Here is a 19,419-nt window from a genome sequence, read left to right as displayed (position 1 = left end):
TTTTCTTTAAACTTCTCTAAGCATTCAGTTTTTTTGGTAATGTTGGTCCGTCAAATAATATACAGTTCTGCAATAGAATATATAGTCAACCGATTAGATTCGCAAACATATAGAAACATGATGATATCAGCCAAGAAAAAACAGAAAAAAAGAATAACGGGTGTTAAAGTTAAAACATTCATACACACGCAAACGTGCACAAAGTGAAAGTTAAAATTGAATAAACTAAAATTTGATGAAGATCACTTGAATGGTTACGCATCTAATTGAACGGACAACAGATGAAAGAATGCTGCTATATAAGGTGAGCCTTGTCAAACTTATTATGGTTTAATGAACATGTACTTGTATTCTGCTGATAAGCTCCACATTATCAATGTCATTATAGGTTTCAATAAACGTGAGTTACACTCTAGCAGATGGTAGTGTTAGTGAAGTTCAATCTCCTATATCGTTCCAAAAGAAAGATGAAAGTGACAAAATGATATATATATATATATATATATATAACATGCTTCTGATGTGATGTTTCCAATACTTCTATGAGATTCAGCTGACTTGGACAAAACAAAAGTCTTAGGACAACTGGACAAGATACAATGTACTGAACCAAAACATTTTGAGGTTGGTAAGAAGTAGCAGTTAATGAGAAGAGAGAAATAGAGGAACACGAGAATCTAGTAACAAGGGATCATCAATCATCTAAAGGAACACGTCAAACGGTAATAACTTTTCCATGTTTGTAAACTGTAATACTCAATCAAAGGAAGCATTAAAAAAAAAAAGAAAAAAAAACTAAAGCAGCCTCTTTCAATATGGAAGAGCAACAAGAAATTCTAACAAAAGTTCTAAGGAAACATATAGTTTACTTGCCTCTATTGGATAAAGAATCAAAAACTGCAAAACCATTCCTTCCATTTTTTCACTTCTCCAATTCCATCATCCAAATAAGTTGTCTATAATTCTTAGGGTAAAGTATAATCTCAGACAAAATGGATTGGTACTTCGATCAGAAAGATTCTTCTAGTCCAAACAATTATTGGTAGAAGTCCCTTTCTCCTGTCAACAACACTTTTCATGGTCCAGAAGCTAAACCAATTAAAGGTAGTTGATGTCAATCGCTACAACAACCAGTCTCAAATAATCCAAAACCGCTTGTCAAACCTGTTTTGTTTTCCCTATGACCACTTCCAATAGTTGGGAAAGAAGATCAGTAGTTACCCTCCAGAGAAAAGATCACTAGTTTTACGGGTTCTACTAAAGAGATCAAGTAACAAAGAGGCACAATAGTGGGTCATATGACACCTTCTGACCCGAGGAGCTGATGGAGTGATGAAACTGACTATGCAACTGATTTTGATTCAGGCCTTACATACAATATAAATATTAAACGTAACAAAATAATTGTTTACATCATTAACAGAAAATCGTTTACATCATTACCAGAAAATGTTAGGATGTTGTATAAGTTATAATAAACGGAAGAAAAGAAAAATTTTAGAGCATAAAAGATTTTAGACCAGATACGTACCTCTAATTGGTACTGAATCCCCATTGCATCTCTTATATGATATGAACCATTCACAAAAATGGACTGAATGCTTTATACAACATCTAGCATAGGAATGCGATTATGCAATGGCTGGATCATGATGGTAAGACAGTCATAGGAATTTCATACCCATGCTTGCACATTAATCCTATAACCTGTGCAGCCCTATTTCTTTGACCGCAACTTAAATACGACTTATATAAAATCCAAAGTGTTCTTTTGCTTTGGCTTAAGTTACTATTCTCCATTTCGTTAAGGACACTCTCCATTTCTTCCAAACGTTTTTCTGATGCATACAAAATCATCTTACAGTGGTATAAGGACCGACATATTCTCCATCCAGCAGATTCTGCACGCTTAATAAAAGTTGCAAGTCTATCCACTGCCTTGGAGCGGAAGTAAGTAGTCGTAATGGATCGCATCACACCTATTGCTTGTACAGTAGTTTTACGCTCGAATGCCTCGTCTATTGATTTCTCCATTGCTTCTATCCAATCCTCTTCAGCATAGACCCTAATTAGCAAGACATTCAACCAAGGTCTATAGTCCTCTTCCGGAATATGCCTCATTAGTTCCTCAATCTTTTTAATTCTTTCTTTGCCGGAACTCTTGCAGTACGCACATATCATAGTTCTGATCAGCGGGTTATGCTTCTGAGTCATATAATCTTTTACTAATTCATACATCTGTTCCATCTTTTCTAAATTACCAGAATGTGCGAATCCCCGTAGCATTAGCAAGTACGTGCTGGTACTAGGCTTAGCAGGGCCCTCCTTCATCAGTTGAAAAGTTCTTTCCATGTCATCCCACATCCAAGCTCTAATATACCCAGTAATTAGCGCATTGTATGTACTTAAGTTAGGAGAGAGATTCAAATTCTCTATCTCCTTGAAAGTTAACTTCATGTGATCAAGTAGCAACAATCGACCAAAGACTAAGATAAGAATGTTGTACGTTGCAATGGTAGGACTGCAATTCGGATCTCTCTTCAGGGCCCAAAACAACGACTCGCACTTATGGGCGTAACCATTGAACATATAAGCAGTCATCAAGGCGTTATATGTTGAGGTCGTCCTCAGTTGCTTGTTTGCAGCCTCGGAAAACAGCTCAATAGCAAGACCAACTTTCTCGACTTTACCAGCAAGTGCAATACCCTTGGCATACTCTTCTTCTGTCATTGGAAATTCACAATCTTCTTGCTTTCTTCTCCAATTAAGAACCTTACAAGCATAATTAAAATCTCCATTATGCCAAAGTAAACAAAGATAAGCAAGTGTGAAAATTCCAATGTTCTTTGCGATGGTTTTCTGCTATACATTTGATCTTTCACGTATTCATTGATAAAGTTACTACCTTTTGGTTGGTAAAAGGAAAAAGAACTACCCAGTAACCATCTAACACTAATAAGCTCATTTATTCCTGCAATCTTCATTCAGAATCAAATAGAACCAACACATAAACTACCACAAAAACCAAATTTATATTCTCATCACTACGAAGCAATAACCAATTGGATTACGTAAAATACCGAGCTCAAAAACACGAAATTTACACTGAAGTTTAAATTTTCTGGTATATAAAGGACGAAAAGCCAATTAAAATATGGAATAAAAGCAGGACAAAAAAAAAAAAAAAAACCCTCTAGAGCTAAACTCGGGCGCGAATCGAGCTGCTTCAGCAAGTGCACGATGGCGGATCCACCGGCAAACCTCCGCAGCAACGGACCGCAATTCTCTTCAAGAACCCTAACGACCTCATCGGAGTCATGAAGGTTCCGAGCGAGGGCGTCCCTGAGTTGGGCGACCTCTTGCGCGAGATCCTCTGTGAGTGTCTCGCTTAACGTCGTCGGGGATTTGGCGGTGAACAAGCGGGAGATGTTGGAGAACAAAGCGGAGGAATCGAAGGAAGACGACGAAGAAGAGTGGGTGTCGGCATCGACATTGAGGTCGCGAACGGAACCGTGATTTGCGGATTTCTTGAGGGTGAAGAGGAAGTGGGTAAGGCTTCGGGGATTGGAGGAGCATCCATGGCGGATCTCTGCTCGGGCGAGCTCTGAGACCTTCCAGGCTCGCTTCATGGCTGGGTGGTGAGGGATATCTTCTTCATGCTAGGGTTTTGGAAGGGTTTTGGCCATGGAAGATAAGGTATCAGAGACTGAGGGAAGGAAAGGGACAGCTAAAGGCGGCTGCGGGTAGAGCCACTGGGTTGTGAGATGTTGGGGGTCACGGAGAAACGACATCATTTTGATGATGTGTCGTTTAAATATCTTTTTTTTTTTCATGGGCTTGAAATCATTTTGACGACGTTTTTTTTTCCTTTCTTTCTTTTTTTTTTTAAAAAAGAAAACTATAATCTCACTTGTGCATATAAATTTTAGTATCATTTTCGATTTATTCTCCGAAATTTATAAACTTTATTCTATTCTGTTGAATTATGAATTAGTCCAATTTAACAACTATTTATTACAAATTCTATTAAAAGAAAATATGAAAAAAAATATGAGGTTATTGTTGTATTTTCTTTTTGTTTCTAATATAAATTATGTCAAAAGAACACGTAACAAAATTGCTTAATATTTTTCTGTTTGTTTATAACATAAATTTCTAATTTCTAATAATGAGGGATTAATGAGATTATTTAAGATTTATGGAGTAAAATGAAAATAAAAATTGTTAAAGTTCGAGTAACGATATAAGAATGATCTTAAAATTTAAGCAGTACAGATAATTTTAATCCTAAAAAAAAAATGATGGCACGTTAAGTTATAATTTTGGTCTATTTTTAGAAGATACAGTCACCTTTCTCATTTTGACTAATATAAAAGTCTTGAAAAACCATATAGATTGGTTGACTCAATCTTTTACGTTGATAAATTTTATAAAATTAAATAGTTAATTCTAACAACGATCAATTATCATTTATCTTATTTTAACACCTAATATTCATTTTTTAAGATAAATATGACAATTTCATTAAAATATCACCCAAGGGCTATAATACATGACTGCATCAAAGCCATATGAATGGGTGCCACACATAAGACTAGACATTAGAAACACACCTTAATCTAATAATGGGGAGGATAACTCCCAAAAGTGGCTCTATAACATTTGGCCACAGAAAATCGACTCAAAGTGAGCCAGATTCTAGTCCTGTAATAGACCTTACACATGCACACATACTTCAGACTAGCAGCGGTAGGGAAGCCAACAGCTGAGGGAGAAAACACCATAGACCAAGAGAGAGTTGGGCAAACCACCCTTTAGCTGGAGGAACACACCGGGAGATAGGGAAACCATCGCCATTATTACAGCAAAATAAAGAACAAACAAACTACAAAACACTATACACAAATCCACAACCTACACAAGAGAGATCTCGTTGGAGTGGTGTGAACACCACAAGCAAGCAATTCGCCCAAGTCTGTCCATGAGTTTCTAGAGTCCACGATCGGCAAACACCTCTAAAGATCATGTAAAACCATTGAGAAACTCATACCTTCACAAGCCAGATCTGACGAAACGCTACTTCCTCTGGTAACACAGAGCCAATCACCTTGTAGATCATCTCACTGCAAGGTCAGGGATGAGGTTTTTATGGCCAGAGGTCTGGCGTTCTGTGAATGAGAAAAGGCTGAGGAGAAAATGTTATAGAAAGATAGAACGCCTTAAGCTGTTATACCTAATATTAATTTTTAAGATATAATTATCTTGATACTTTTGAAATAAGCTTTTTTTTTTATTTTTTTTATTTTAGCTCCAAGAAATACTCTTCTTCTCATTTTACCCTCTAAACTATTAAATGTGATAATGCTGACATCTGATATTTATAAACGTTGCACTAACGATCCATCTGTGATATTATTGTGCTCTTATTAAAACATGAATAAAATGAGCGGATGAGACGGCGATTTAGAATTCTTTGATATATGAATGTGTCATTTTCCCAACTGCAAGAAAGGTGCTCGCTCAGTTTAAACAAAAAAGAAAAGGAAGAGAGGTTGTTCAATATTTCAGGCGAAACCATCTTGTTTTCATTTTTTTTATTGATTAAACGACATGGAGTTCTCATATTCCTAAAGAAACGACATTGTGTTGGCACGTCTTTTTCAAGTTTTGGTTGAAACGGCCTCACCATAAACGACATAAATCGATTTATGCGTAACGACATGTATTTTTGTCTAAGCAAACCATGGGACGCTACCTAGTCGTTTGCTGAAAATTAAGAAGGATAGCGTGTTTCACATTTCACATTAATAAATGGACATGTCGTTTTCTAATCTCTTTGACCGTTCACTTTAGACGGCGCCGTTAGTAGGTCATAAATTTTAGCCCACGAATTATTTTTTGTTTACAATATTACAAAAATATTTTTTAACGCAATGTTTAATATCTAATCTAATATAATTTAACTAGTGTAGTTATCAATATAACGGTAATTGCATTCCTATTTCTACTATCTGTACATCTATACATATTATTATATATACTAAAAAGAAAGAAAAGATTAACTATTCACACACTTACAATTTACTATTCATTATACAGTAACATTTTTAAAATTCTGCTTATGTCCCCTTCTTTTTGAGTGCGAATTTTTGTTTTTTTTGTATGAAAATGAAAATGAAAACGTTTTCAATCTCAAACAAAAATTATTTTTAAAAATGCGTTTGGTAGTTTTATCAAGAGATTGTTTCAGTATAAAAAATCTATTAATGTCTCTCTCTCTGCTCGAGAGAGGAGAAAATGAAAACAAAAAATGAAAAACGACTAAAAATCATTTTTCATTTCTCTCTCATTTTACACTAAACTAAAAAATCGTATCATTTCTATTTTTTGTCTTTATTGCGCCAAACGTCGTTTTAAAAACATTTTCATTTTTTCTTTCTTGAAAAACATAAAAAATAAAAATGAGATCAATTCAAAACACGGCCATTAATTTTATCATTTGTTTCTTCTCTTTTCCCTTCTCTATGCATGGGCATTTGCGTCTTTTAATCTAGGATTGTCACGTGTCGATGCCCAGCTGGCCGAAGGAAAAAGTGGCAGGGCCTACCACTGCGAATGTGCTCTCTTCCCCCTGCTGAACGCGCTTCTCTTGTGCGTGCTTTTCACGCGCGAATCACAGCCGTCTAAATTTTTAATCGGACGGTTTTAAACAATTTCCGGTTTATTTTTTAAATTTTTATTCTTTATTATAGTTATTTACTATTTTGAATTGATTTGGAGTTCAATTTTATCCGTTTTACCACTGTTGCCAAATTTTTTATATTATAAAATTTTTTAACTTTTTATATAATACAACAGTATTTTCCACAACAACAAGCGAACTTTTAGCTAGTCTAATTTAAACAAACATAAAAAAGCAAAAAGATTGTCTCTTATTTAACCATGTATTATCTTCTTATTTATTCTTCATGTTTTGTTTTTTATTTTATTAATTCGTTTCACTTTTCTTATATCTCCTATAAAATTTATTTTTATCATTTCATCTTTTTTTTTTCTTTTTTTTGCCTATCATCTTTTTCTTTTTGTTTTTTTTTCTAATATTCTTTCACAGTTTATTACTTTTTACAATATCTTTTTTGAAATACTTTTTTTTTAACTTTCTTTTAATTAAAATAATTCGTTCTATATATATCTCTACTTAAGTTTTTTTTTTTTTCAAAATTCTAATATAATTTTAATTACTTTTCGATGCAATTTTTTGAAATATTTTTTTTCTTTTACTCTAATTAATGGACTTCGATCTCGTCCAGTTCTCTAATTTGAGTTTTCAATTTCAGTTTGCTACAGTAAAAAACTCTCACAAAAAGTCATATCTAATTTTTTTCTGCTACAGTAAAAAGCTCTCACAAAAACTTACATTTCAGCTCGAATTAGAAACTCAAATCAAAGAATTAATTTCTAAGAAGACCACGTATTTTGACGCGTGATCGATCTTATAAAGTTATTTTCTACGTGCGTAGTACGCGACTCAACTAGTACATACTTAAGAGAGCTAAAGAGTTGGCTTCTAAAAATGTCATGTGTTGGCCTCCACTTTTTTTTTTTTTTTTAATTTTGTTATTCTCTTTATTTTTCTTTCTCTTCTTTTATTTTTAGACTATTTTTTAATTTTTTTTCTTCTCACTTTTTTTTTCCTACCTATTGTCTTTTTTTTTTAATTTGCCCCCCACAATTACCTACCTATTGCCTTTATTTTTTTTATTTCATTCACTAATTGTAAATGAGTTTTTAAATAAGGACGGACGAAACAAGATGAAACGTACTTTTTATAAAAAAAATATCTATATTCATAACTATGATTTATTAAAACAATTTATGTCAAAAAGTGCATTTTGATCCTTTTGTTTTTTTGCTCATTTTAAATCTTGTATTTTTTTTAGTTGTGCTTAATTAAATTTGACTATCTAATGTGCTTCATTTAAATAATTTTAAATATGCGCTTGTCTAAATATTTTTTTTGCTAATATATATTTTTTAAATATATGTGTCTAAAAAAATGTAACATATTCAATACTTACACACGGAACGCGTGTTTCAACTAGTAAAGAGAAGTATTCAAATCTCCCAATCACGAGTTAAAAAAATAGTTAAAATTTAAATAAATACTGTTCATAATTTTTCTTCTTTTTATTGCTATTAAAAAAATTAAACAAAAAAACCGACAAAAAAATTAATTACTATGTGGGCAAGTACGTGGTGGTCAGTGGAGACGAGTATAAAGAGTGAGAGTGGCAAATAGAACTCAACAAACAGCCTTTGTGCGACGTAGATAAATGTTTCACCACAACTCTGCTTCATATTCTAATCCCTATAATAAAACTCTCACAACCCATTTCCTTTGTTAGATTGTTGAACTTATTATATCAATCAATATTATATACTAATTTCCTTTTTTTGTGTTTTCCTTTGTTGTATATTATCCACTCGTCGTATATATTACAGACCAAAATCTTGGGACCGACAACAATCTCAGCTTTGCAAACTTCAAAGGATTTTGTAAGTTCCTCTTGAATCTTTCTTGGTTGTTGACTTTTTTTTACAATTTTTTTTCTTGTTTTACGTGGCTGAATTAGCCTTGAATTTCAGTGTTTCTTTAAGGGGTTTATCTTTTTGTTTCTTGGAAGCGATCGAATTATTGAATTCGTGGTCTTGAATTCCGTAGATTATGGTTTCTCTTATAGTTCAATTATGTAATTCAAATGTTGTTTTGAAGAGATGATGTAGCGTTTACTTGGTAGATTATGATTTTGCTGTACTGTTGAGGGAATTGTTAATTCATTTTTGTTAGGTTAGCTTTTGTTTGGATAAGTGGACAACAAGAAAAACATCTCATAAAAGTTTCACAAGAAAATGTTAAGGGAAGTATTTTCAGACCTCAGTTCAGTTCATGTAGAGGAACTTGATACACTTTTTCTTCAAGTTTTACTCCATATGATGGGCACTTAAGAGATTCTTTTTTCTTTCACATTGGGTATTAAGTTATTGGTAATTTCTTGTTTTTTATGGCCTGTGACTTTTTGTCTTTGCAGTGTTCCAATGATTAGAACACAAGTGATGGAAGTGATATGAAGAAGGTTCAACTTCATTTTGACTGGTTTTGTTCTACAAAATATTGTGTGTGGTCTTACTAGAATGTATGTTACAGCTGACGCTGCTGAAGTTGATGAGATGGGTTATTCGATGAGCAGACTTGAGTTAGAATCAGATCTTTGTGATGTAGGGAATAAGATGCCCGAGGTCAGTAGTAGTAGTAGATCCAATAGGCCGTTGAGTAAGTTAGACCACGAGATAGCCCAGATCACGAAGTTAAGATCAGGGCCTCACGAGCTGCTAAGCCATGTTGGACCGGGGAAGAGGGAGCTGCCGGTGTCCACGGTGAAGATGCTGGCCCGTCGAGAAGGTAACTACTCGGGAAGAGGGAGGTTCTCGTCCGCGGATTGTTGTCATGTTTTGAGTAGATACTTGCCAGTTAATGGTCCATGGCTAGTGGACCAAATGAATTCTCGCGCCTATGTCTCGCAGTTTTCTGCAGATGGTTCTCTTTTTGTGGCTGGGTTCCAGGTAATTTATCTAATTCCCAACAAGAGTACGTTAAATGTTCTCAATGGGAAATAGCCTAGCAGCTATTTTGTTTGTAAAGATCTCCTTGGCAATATAGTTGAGGAAAAAACAACCCAAAAACAATTGTTTCAAAATGCAAATCTTTGGCGTAGAGATATTTTCAAAATTTTAAGTTGGCAGGTTGAAATCTAGTTTCGATACTTTTACTCTGTCTCTTACCATTCTATTTGTTTCTCAATTTGAATGAAAATTCATTGCAGGGAAGTCATATTAGAATATACAACGTGGATAGAGGTTGGAAAGTGCGGAAAAACATTCTTGCCAAAAGTTTGCGATGGACTATTACCGATACATCACTGTCCTCGGATCAACGTCATCTTGTAAGTACTGTCATCTGTTTTGGTAGCTGGGACAAAGAAACAGAATCCAACTAATATTTGTTCATATGTCCTGTTTAGTGATTATTTTGCAGAATAAGAGACGAGCTAGTGATAGCATATTTAGCATGTGTGGCATTTTAATTTTTCAAAAGTTGTTTTATATGGCCTCTACGTTTCAGACACACTATTTCATTGTTCTTTCTGTCGTGCTAGTAATTTCATCTCATATTAGCTTTATATTTTTGTAATTTCTCACAAAAGGCAACAGTGTACATATTTTTGTGTTTATATTTGTTGATAATCTTATCTTTAATCAAGTCGTGTTCTGCCATTGCAGGTCTATGCCAGCATGTCCCCTATTGTTCATATTGTTAATGTCGGGTCTGCTCAAACAGAGTCACTTGCAAATGTTACGGTATGAATTATTCAATTGAATAGTGATATCCCAAGTTGCCATTCTTTTAAAATCAAGGGCAGAAATTATGGAAAATTATATAAGCGAATAAAATGGGATACTGCATGCATATGTAGTAGTCAATGCAAGAAGTGCGATTGTAAATGACTATTGCATTTGGAATACTGGAATTTTCTCTTCTTGGGAAATAACCATGCCTGATATATGAAAAGCTCATTTCTTTATGCAGGAAATACATGATGGTTTTGATTTTTCTACTGAGGATGATGGAGGGTATTCCTTTAGTATCTTTTCTGTAAAATTTTCAACAGATGGAAGAGAACTTGTTGCTGGAACTAGTGACAATTCCATACACGTTTATGATCTTAATGCAAATAGGGTGTCCCTTCGTATTCAGGCGCACACGGTACATTAACCAGAGCAACAGAAATCTCGTTTATTTTATAATTGACTTTTGTTCGCATAATTTTTGGTTAATTGGAAAATTTAACGTGGAGCCTGTCATGTGTGTTGCATCTTCCCATTTGTGCTGAGAATTCTCAATTTTATGCAAAGTGCTATGTTTGTGTGATTCATTTGATCATATAAAAAGGATAATTCTATGTTTAATACATTTTCCATTTTTGCAGTCTGACGTGAACACTGTATGTTTTGCTGATGAAAGTGGCCACCTGATCTATTCGGGGAGTGATGATGCTCTCTGTAAGGTAATTCAGAACCATAAACATACACACCCACACTAAAAAAATGCTCCAGTCCATGTATGTACTTCTAAGTTTCCTTTCCACCAAAAAAAAAAAAAAAAGCTTGCTGCACAAGTAATCAGCACACAGGCTTCTCCACCATTTCTGTTACTTGTGTAAGCTCTAAAACTAATTGCTGGGCCACTCTTTACAAAGCTTTACATCGCAAAGATCACTTTTTATAAAGCTTTAGACTAGGACAGGACCACTCCTCATAAAGAAGCTTCTCTTGTTCAGCTTTTTTAGGGATTTAATTGCCGTATCCCAGGCCCAGGGAAATCAAGGCTTTGGCAAAGCTTTGTGGGACTCTGGTATAGCCTCATACCTTTAACATCTAGGTGGCCCAAAACAGGCAATTTCCATTCTTAGTAACAAAATTAAGGCATTAGTCAAAAAGTTTACTTTATAAGTAGGGAATACCATCTTGGACCACAATGTTCTGGACTGTGTCTGTCTATGACTTTTATAAAACTTAGTGAACCAGTATGAATGGAGTGGAGGAGCTTGGTAAAAAAATCAGCATTTGTTCATTGTAAATCTCTCTTTTATTCCGTGTTTGAACTCAGTTGTTAGATGGAGTAGTGACAATCTGCTATGCAATTTTAGTTGGTATATGATAAGCCCCCAATGCGTTTCACCTATGCTCGACGTAAAAAGGAGCAAGGGCAGAAGGGTAATTGAGGTCACTCACCCTTGAGCTGCGTGTAAAGTTGTTAGCTGGTCTAGGAAGGGCCGAATTTGGGGGGAAATTGGATGCATAGGGATTGTTGAGAGTTAGTTACTGGTTTAGGAGATAGTCCCGTTTTGGGGAATGAATAAAAGGGGATGAATGAGGTACTACAAGGGTAGCTGGATTCTGATTGTAATTTTGAGCTTTGCTGTAGGGGGAGAAGCAGATCTCTCGAATATCTGCTGCTTATCTGTTCTTATTTATCAATTTCAGTCTAAATACAATCCAGCTCAATTCCATTTTCCTGCTAACTTTGTGTTTGATTCATTTTCTTTCCAAATTCTGCCTTGGTACTTATTAGTATGCTGGTATGCACCAATGACATTATGAGAATGCAGTAGTTATCAAGGATAATTTATAGCTTTTTGTAGGTCTGGGACAGACGTTGCTTTATTGCTAGAGGGAAGCCAGCAGGTGTCTTGATGGGACACCTAGAAGGTATTACGTTCATAGACAGTAGGGGAGATGGTCGTTATTTCATTTCAAATGGTAAAGATCAGAGCATCAAACTTTGGGATATCCGGAAAATGTCATCTAATGCTACTACTTGGTATGCTTACTTCCTGACTTGTCATGTTGCTCTTGAAATCCTTCTTTTTCTTCATGAGAAAGTTCACCCTTTTTTCCGTTCCTTTCCCTTTGGGGGATTGAAGTGAAAATTTGACCTTGGTACTATTATTTAAAAAGTAACTTCAGTAAGGAGTTTATTAAAAGTAGATGCAATATAAAAAGGGCTTTTGTCTATAGGATTGGACTTCCTATTTTATGCCATCATCTGGAATGGGAGTTTGTGCATGATATAAAAAGGTAAAGTTGCAAAATTGAGAGAATGATATATACAAAGTATACATGCATGAATCATGTACCGTAAAATCCATTTGCTGAGTGAAGGTAGGAAAAAAAAAATTGTTCGCTGAGCAGCCCAAGTTTTTTGGATCTTCCTATGAAAAAGTCAACATGAGTATGGATTCCTGTAATTACAACTTTTGTTTCCCTATTTATTAATATTCTGAGAGTGCAACCATTTTGTTATTTATTCTTTCTTTTTGTATATTCAGCCTCCCAGCCTTTAGGAATTATGAATGGGACTACAGAAGGATGGACTATCCACTCCAAGCAAAAAATTTGAAACACCCGGGTGATCTATCAATCTTTACATATAGAGGACATTCGGTCCTGCGTACTCTCATTCGCTGCTACTTTTCGCCAGCCTATAGGTAAGCTGTGATCGCATGTAATCTGATAATTGTTCAAAAGTTCACAAGCTGATTTCCGATGCTGGTAATCGTTCAACTTTTTGTTCAACAGTTCGATATAAAGCTATTATACATCTGCATGAATTCCCAATATCCAATTATTGATTTGGAAGCATTCTGTAGTTTTGACACATTTTGGCACTACTGATGATAGCTCGAACCTTCAATTCACATGTTTCTTGAAATTTGCAGCACTGGCCAGAAGTACATATACACGGGATCTCATAATTCTTGCGTTTATGTATACGATTTGGTATGCAATTAAATTTGCTACTGCTTTCTTGTTATCTTTCTAGTCTTTTATCCTGTGTGATCCGAAACCAATATCATCTAAGCTAGTGGGGAAGATGGAGAATGCAATTCTTTTCCCTTATTTCTGTACTTTCCACTGAAATACCCTCACCGATGGTCACTGGTCAGCGATAACAATAAAAGATTTATAAAACATTTACTATTGCCTTTACTTTTGACCACCAAAAGACGAGCGGTAAAAAACTGTAGCAAAGCTGAAAATTTCATGCATGTCAGTTTTAGCAAATGTTCCCCAACTAACCTAAATGACCTGATATGAATGGCTTGTGCCAACCTGGAATATTATGAGCAGTGTGTTTTCTCGTCTCTTCACTAAAGTGTGTCTTTTCATTTCACTGGTTACATGTTACTTCTTTGCAGGTAAGTGGAGCCCAAGTTGCTACTCTTAAGCACCACAAATCACCTGTGAGGGATTGTAGTTGGCACCCTTATTACCAAATGCTCGTGAGCTCCTCTTGGGATGGAGATGTTGTCAAATGGGAATTCCCAGGTAACGGAGAGGCTCCGGCTCCTCTGAGCAAGAAGAGAGGACATTTCACTTAAGAAGACACCATATGGTTTTAATGGAGGCGAATCTTGAAGTAAGATATAAGATGGCATACATTTATTTGTGTAGTAGTTAGGCTGTTTTAAATGATCAGTAATTTGTGGTTGCTGGAATTTGTGAAACCCTTTACCAAAATCTGTTTTGTACATAAATAATTTCAATTATTTGTATCAATCAAAATAATGACCCATGTTGTAGTAAATTCGTGAATGCTTCAACAAATGAGATTGCAAGCACTGTTGACTTGGCTGCCGTTCTTCTTTATTTTTCATTCAATGTTTTTTTCGTGCATATGAGAAAAGGAAAAATATACAATTGAACATATCTATATATGTATGTATATATACAAATAAACTACTAGTCAAGAGCTAGAAGAATAAACAGTAAGCAAATCAAAAGAGTACTTGGATAAAATCTTTCTTCTATTTTCTTTTTGATAATCTCATGCTTAGGAAGTAATCAGATACAGAAAACATGCTCATACATTCATACGTACAAAGTGTGTTTTTTTTGTGGGGTTCTTAAGAGCCAGAAAATGAAAGGTAACACATGAAGCAAAGCCCCTATACAATGTCAACTTCCATTGTCCAATTATCAGTCTAAGAGGGACCCACAAAAGAGTATCCTGAAGTTATCTTAGTGGGTCCTGAAAAATGATGAAGAAATATCAAGTAATGACCCTTCTTAGCTGATGGACAAAAACATTTCCTCAGAAAGGCACTACACAACGAATAATAACATAATGAGGGATCTTCGGAAAAGAAACTTAAAGATGGAAAAGTGAGGGCCCTTCTAATGATAATGATAAATGATAAATAAATGAACAAACGCAAATTTGAGGACCCCTCTTTGGTAGCGACAAACTTCTTAGAGAGAACCAAGTCCCACTAAATCAAAGGAGACAACAACATATTGATGCTTAGACAAATAATCATTAGCATTTATCGGTCACCAAAACAGCCTACTTGTGCACTACAAGCCTCACTGATATTATCTTCCTGCCCTTAACGTATCTTACCAACTAATCTAGTTGATTACCGTCTTTCGAAAATTTATGATTGGTGGTTGCAGGCTTAACCTAAATAGTATCTGCACTTAGCTTTAATGCACTTTCCTTTTTGACAAAAAATTTTGCTTGTGTGAGTTTCTAGTGTATGATTGTTGTTACATATTTGTTTGATCATATGAGATTGGTTGTGGAGTGACACAACTCATGACTGAATCTTACATATCAGAAAATGGTAGCCAAAAGTAGCGAGAGATCCTAGCACTTTGACCTGCATTTTGCCAAAACTGCTCATAATGGAGACATGGGAATTACGTTTAGAACATTTGGCACAGACCAAATTGTATAGCCCCCAACAGCAAAAGACAAGAAACCGCAAATAAGTTAAAAAAGAAAAGTCTCTTGGATTGACCCTTTTGCAAACTGATGATTATGGTCTCATCCATGTGCCACAAGGCTTTATGTTTTCTAAATTCTAACCCCCATCTAATCTTACCCTCTTCACATGTACCCATATTCCATACATTCCTTGCATTAGAAGACACCCAATAAAAGGCAAAAGATGACTCTAATCTAATTATAGATTAATAAAATGATGTCACTATAATTAGCTATCGGTTAATAAAAATACAATTATGTGCTTCAATTATTATTAAGTAGGCATATCTACAAAGGAGTAGATGATAAATGTAGTAGTTGGCTCCAATGATGATATTTTCATCTACAAGAACCCGTGCGTATCAAAAAGCCGAAAAGCAGTGGACCATCATTGGAGTCCCACATATCTCTCCTCTTCTCCCAAAATGAAATGAAAAGAACTCTACATGGAAAGCATTTCAGTCTTTTATGCTATCATAGTAACGCTAACCATTAGTGTACAACTATCTTACACTTTAAAAATTTAGGAGGTGCATAAATCTCATATTTCAATAAATGATTATTAAAAAAAATACGAACAATCACTCAAGTTAAAAATTCACGACATATATTGAAATGTTTGAGAGCATGATCGATATTAAGCATCACAACTAATAGAAGCTAATGTGACGTTTAGTTCATGAGTTTAAAACCATGATTCATGATTTTAATATTTGAAATTCAAATTTTTTGTGAGAGAAAAACACTGTAACAGAACTAAGAATCATGATCTTAAATCAGACAGAATTCTTAAAACAAACGTCACTTAAGTTTCATCATGAATTGCATGCTATGAGATTTATTTATTTTTTAATGTGCTCTAGTTCTATATTAGAGGCGTCCTTTAAAAAAAAAAAAAAAAGAAGAAGAAAGGCTGTTGCCGAGAGAAGTCACTGTTTCTTTTTTTTTTTTTTTTTTGAATTTGAGGATGGAAAAGTTCGAACTCTACCCCTTATGATAGTGTTAGGTGTGAAATTATCAAAAGATTATGCGTTCTTTCTCTTGTGTCACTAGAAACCCATTATGCAAATGATAAGATTTATTCAAATCCAAGATCTTATATTACCTAAGCCTAGAGATTAGACACTTCACATTACCAATGGCATTGTTTTGAATCGTCTACAAACAAATTTGTGTTGTAGTTCGGTAAAGTAAAGGCCATGCACTGCAAAAACACTGACATTACCACTAGAGAAATACTCAACGATCAAGTTCTGAGCCAAGAAGTAAATGAAGACAATATTTTCAAGCTACACACGTAAAGCTAAAAGGCAATAGCATGAATTTATATAGATATTAATTATCATATTAATACCATATACCATACATACATACATACATATATATATATATATATATATATATATTTCATACACCAAAAACACATATCTTTGTCCCCAGAAAGATTGTCGTATTAAATAGTAACATAAATCTTCAGCCTCCCGTGGATTGATAGCATTTAACTATTCCTCTCTCACATCCACACTTCACAGGATGATCTTATTCTTCATCATTTACCCACAAATTTCACGCACACAAAAACAAAAAAAATAAATTAAATTAAATTAATGAATCAAAAAGAACCCCCCAAGGATTATCATAATCCCGAACCCATCCCACTTTTCATTTCCAATTTTACCCTCGGATATAATATGAACTTCCAGATTTACCCCTTCCACTCAATGCACTGTGATGTTGGCCTGGTTATCTGCTTCCCAGCTCTCAAGGGGCAAGGCGTCTGTACGGGCGGTACCATGCAATTATATTGTAGACACAGCGAACTGCTCAAAGGAATCTCAGCCGTCGGACTAATCTGAATACCGGTCAGATAATTATGCTGTAAGTAGAGTATCTGTATACTGGCGGCCAATAACCGGTCCACGAAAGTAGCCGGTACTTGACCCATGAACCGGTTGTTGTTGAGGTAGAGATTCTCTACGGTCGAGAACAGAGGTGATATTTCACCTGACAACCTGTTGTAGCTCAGATCAACGGTCGGGATCGTGACTTGATCAACCGGCTGGAGCGGACCGGAGAATTGGTTCCTCTGCAATTGGAGGTTGGTTATTGGGTAGGTGAATACCCGACCCGGGATTTGACCGGTGAACTGGTTTAGGCTCAGGTCAAGGTAGTTTAGCCGGTCGAGCCGGTTCAGAAGCCGGTCCATTGGACCGGTGAACTTGTTCCATGAGATAGAGAGGTATTGGAGAGAGGGAGGGAGCGAACCGGGAGCGAACGAACCGGAGAGACCGTTGTGCTTTAAGTCGAGGCGGGTTAGCGATTGGGAGAGAAACGGAGGGACCGAACCGGAGAGGTGGTTGTGGCAGAGAATGAGGTTCGTGAGCTCCGGTAGGGTTCCGATCGCGCGGGGGATTCCTCCGCTGAGCTGGTTGTAGCTGAGGTCGAGGGTTCTGAGGCCGCGGAGGTGGCCGAGCGTCGCCGGGATTTCGCCGGAGATGAAGTTCCGGCTGACGGCGAGGAAGCGGAGGTTTTTCAATTGCGACATTGACTGGGGAAGTTTCCCGTAGACCCGGCCAGAAACGATCGAGAACTCGGCGAGCGCGGAAAGCTTACCGATCGCCGGGTCGATCCGGCCGGTGAGGCCCGGGGAGCCAGCGCGGGGATCGCCGAGGTTGAGGGAGATGACCTTGTCGGCGTCGCAATAGACTCCGGCGAAGTTGCAGGGGTCGGCGGTGAAGTCCCAGGAGGCGAAGAAGTTGGAGCCCGGGAGGTCGTGGAGGGCTTTTCGAATCGACTGGAGAGCGAGAAAATCGAGCGGGTCGAGAATGGCGAAGGCGATCATCACATTACAGTTGAGAAAACAGAGAGAGAGGATCAAGAATCCGAAACCCAAACCCAAAGTCCTCTGCTTTGCCGCCATTGTTGTGTGAGCTTGTGAAAAGAAGGTGATCGAGTGGGGTTTTATAGCAGAGAAAAAGGGTTGAAGAAAGTTTAGCTTTTCCGTGAGAAGAACCTGCTTATATCTCGTGTCGTGGGATACAGCGTGAAAGCTTTAATGGCGGAACTATCAGAGCATCAAAATCTCTCTCTGTGATGATTTATAGAGAGAGAATTTAGAGTGAGAAATAATGAGTGGAAGAAGAATGGGATTTTTGGCTTGGAGAAGAAGCAAAATTTCTGTGAATCTTCTCGCTGTTGATCAAATTCTGATACTCTTTTCTCTCTCTCTTTCAATGACACTGCTTTTTCATTATTTTGGCTTCTCAGAGAAGACGCTTGTTCTTTGTTCTAGAGCAATGGAAGGAGAGACTGATATGTTTTTATTTTTTTTTTAATTATTTTTTAGGGGAATTTATTTGTTTTTTTTATAGTTGTCTGTTTTTTCTTTATTGGGGTTTGGGAGTCGGGGCAAACGGTTGTCCGAGCCTACGTGGGAGGCGTGGTGTCAGGTTCGGAGAACAGCTCAGCACGTGTGGTTGAGGTGGTTCGGGACGGAGATCACGTGACCAAGGGATTACATTACAACGAAGCGAAAGGGGCTGTTTTGGCACTAGAGTGACAGGTGGTGAAACGGGTATGTAATGTCACCGGCGTGTGAGGGCGACGCGTAAGCATGTGGATGGTGAAAACGAAGGGAGTATTAGGGTAAAGAAAAGGAGAAGGACAGAGTTGTACGAGGGCTCGTGGGTGACAGCTTGGTGTGGGTCGTCCATTTGTCCTGTGAAAAACCCCACTTTTTTTTAAAAAAAAAAAAACACGAACTTGTTTGTTCATTGTGGGCAAGACTCGGACACACTTTTTTTTTTTTTTTTTTTTTTTTTTTTTTGGGTGTGCCTTCAAAAAGACGAACAAAAGGGAATTTCCCGTAGTTTGGTCTTGGTGTAAAAATTGGAAGTTCTTAATCACAAAAGAGAAAAATGACCTTAGCAGTCATGTATTTGATAACATCTACTAGCATAAATCTGATAACACAATGTTATAATAATAGGTATTAATCTCTCATCTGACTCAACTAAGAGGGCATTTCAGAG

At 36.3% G+C, this 19,419-nt stretch overlaps 3 protein-coding genes across 6 annotated transcripts; 1 reads left to right on the top strand and 2 right to left on the bottom strand.

The window, feature by feature from the left end:
• LOC21403321 (pentatricopeptide repeat-containing protein At2g30780) lies at positions 1-3,765 on the bottom strand. Its single transcript, XM_024176296.1, has 4 exons — positions 3,191-3,765; positions 2,906-2,971; positions 1,532-2,792; positions 1-67 (listed from the first exon to the last, which is right to left on the bottom strand). Exons 1-3 carry the CDS (start codon positions 3,627-3,629, stop codon positions 1,648-1,650), a joined length of 1,650 nt encoding a protein of 549 aa, XP_024032064.1. The 5' UTR covers positions 3,630-3,765; the 3' UTR covers positions 1-67; positions 1,532-1,647.
• Positions 3,766-8,321: 4,556 nt separating this feature from the next.
• Positions 8,322-14,273, top strand: LOC21403320 (LEC14B protein). Of its 4 annotated transcripts, none has more exons than XM_024176267.1 (11): positions 8,322-8,556; positions 9,090-9,134; positions 9,281-9,621; positions 9,882-10,001; positions 10,339-10,416; positions 10,646-10,822; positions 11,046-11,123; positions 12,261-12,439; positions 12,948-13,106; positions 13,338-13,398; positions 13,818-14,273. In XM_024176267.1, exons 3-11 carry the CDS (start codon positions 9,289-9,291, stop codon positions 13,998-14,000), a joined length of 1,368 nt encoding a protein of 455 aa, XP_024032035.1. In that variant the 5' UTR covers positions 8,322-8,556; positions 9,090-9,134; positions 9,281-9,288; the 3' UTR covers positions 14,001-14,273. The 4 variants fall into 4 exon arrangements, with proteins under 4 accessions (XP_024032035.1, XP_024032033.1, XP_024032034.1 ...); XM_024176265.1 differs by having other exon boundaries at positions 9,206-9,621; XM_024176266.1 differs by having other exon boundaries at positions 9,090-9,194.
• Positions 14,274-16,826: 2,553 nt separating this feature from the next.
• LOC21403319 (probable leucine-rich repeat receptor-like protein kinase At1g35710) lies at positions 16,827-18,703 on the bottom strand. Its single transcript, XM_010114392.2, has one exon. The coding sequence runs from the start codon at positions 18,306-18,308 to the stop codon at positions 17,094-17,096; it is 1,215 nt and encodes a 404-aa protein (XP_010112694.1). The 5' UTR covers positions 18,309-18,703; the 3' UTR covers positions 16,827-17,093.
• Positions 18,704-19,419: the final 716 nt, after the last annotated feature.

This window comes from Morus notabilis, unplaced genomic scaffold, assembly GCF_000414095.1.
Source record: "Morus notabilis unplaced genomic scaffold, ASM41409v2 Scaffold264, whole genome shotgun sequence".
NCBI lineage: Eukaryota > Viridiplantae > Streptophyta > Magnoliopsida > Rosales > Moraceae > Morus > Morus notabilis.
The sequence above is the reverse complement of the archived record's forward strand: the minus strand, read 5'-3'. Positions and strand labels throughout refer to the sequence as shown.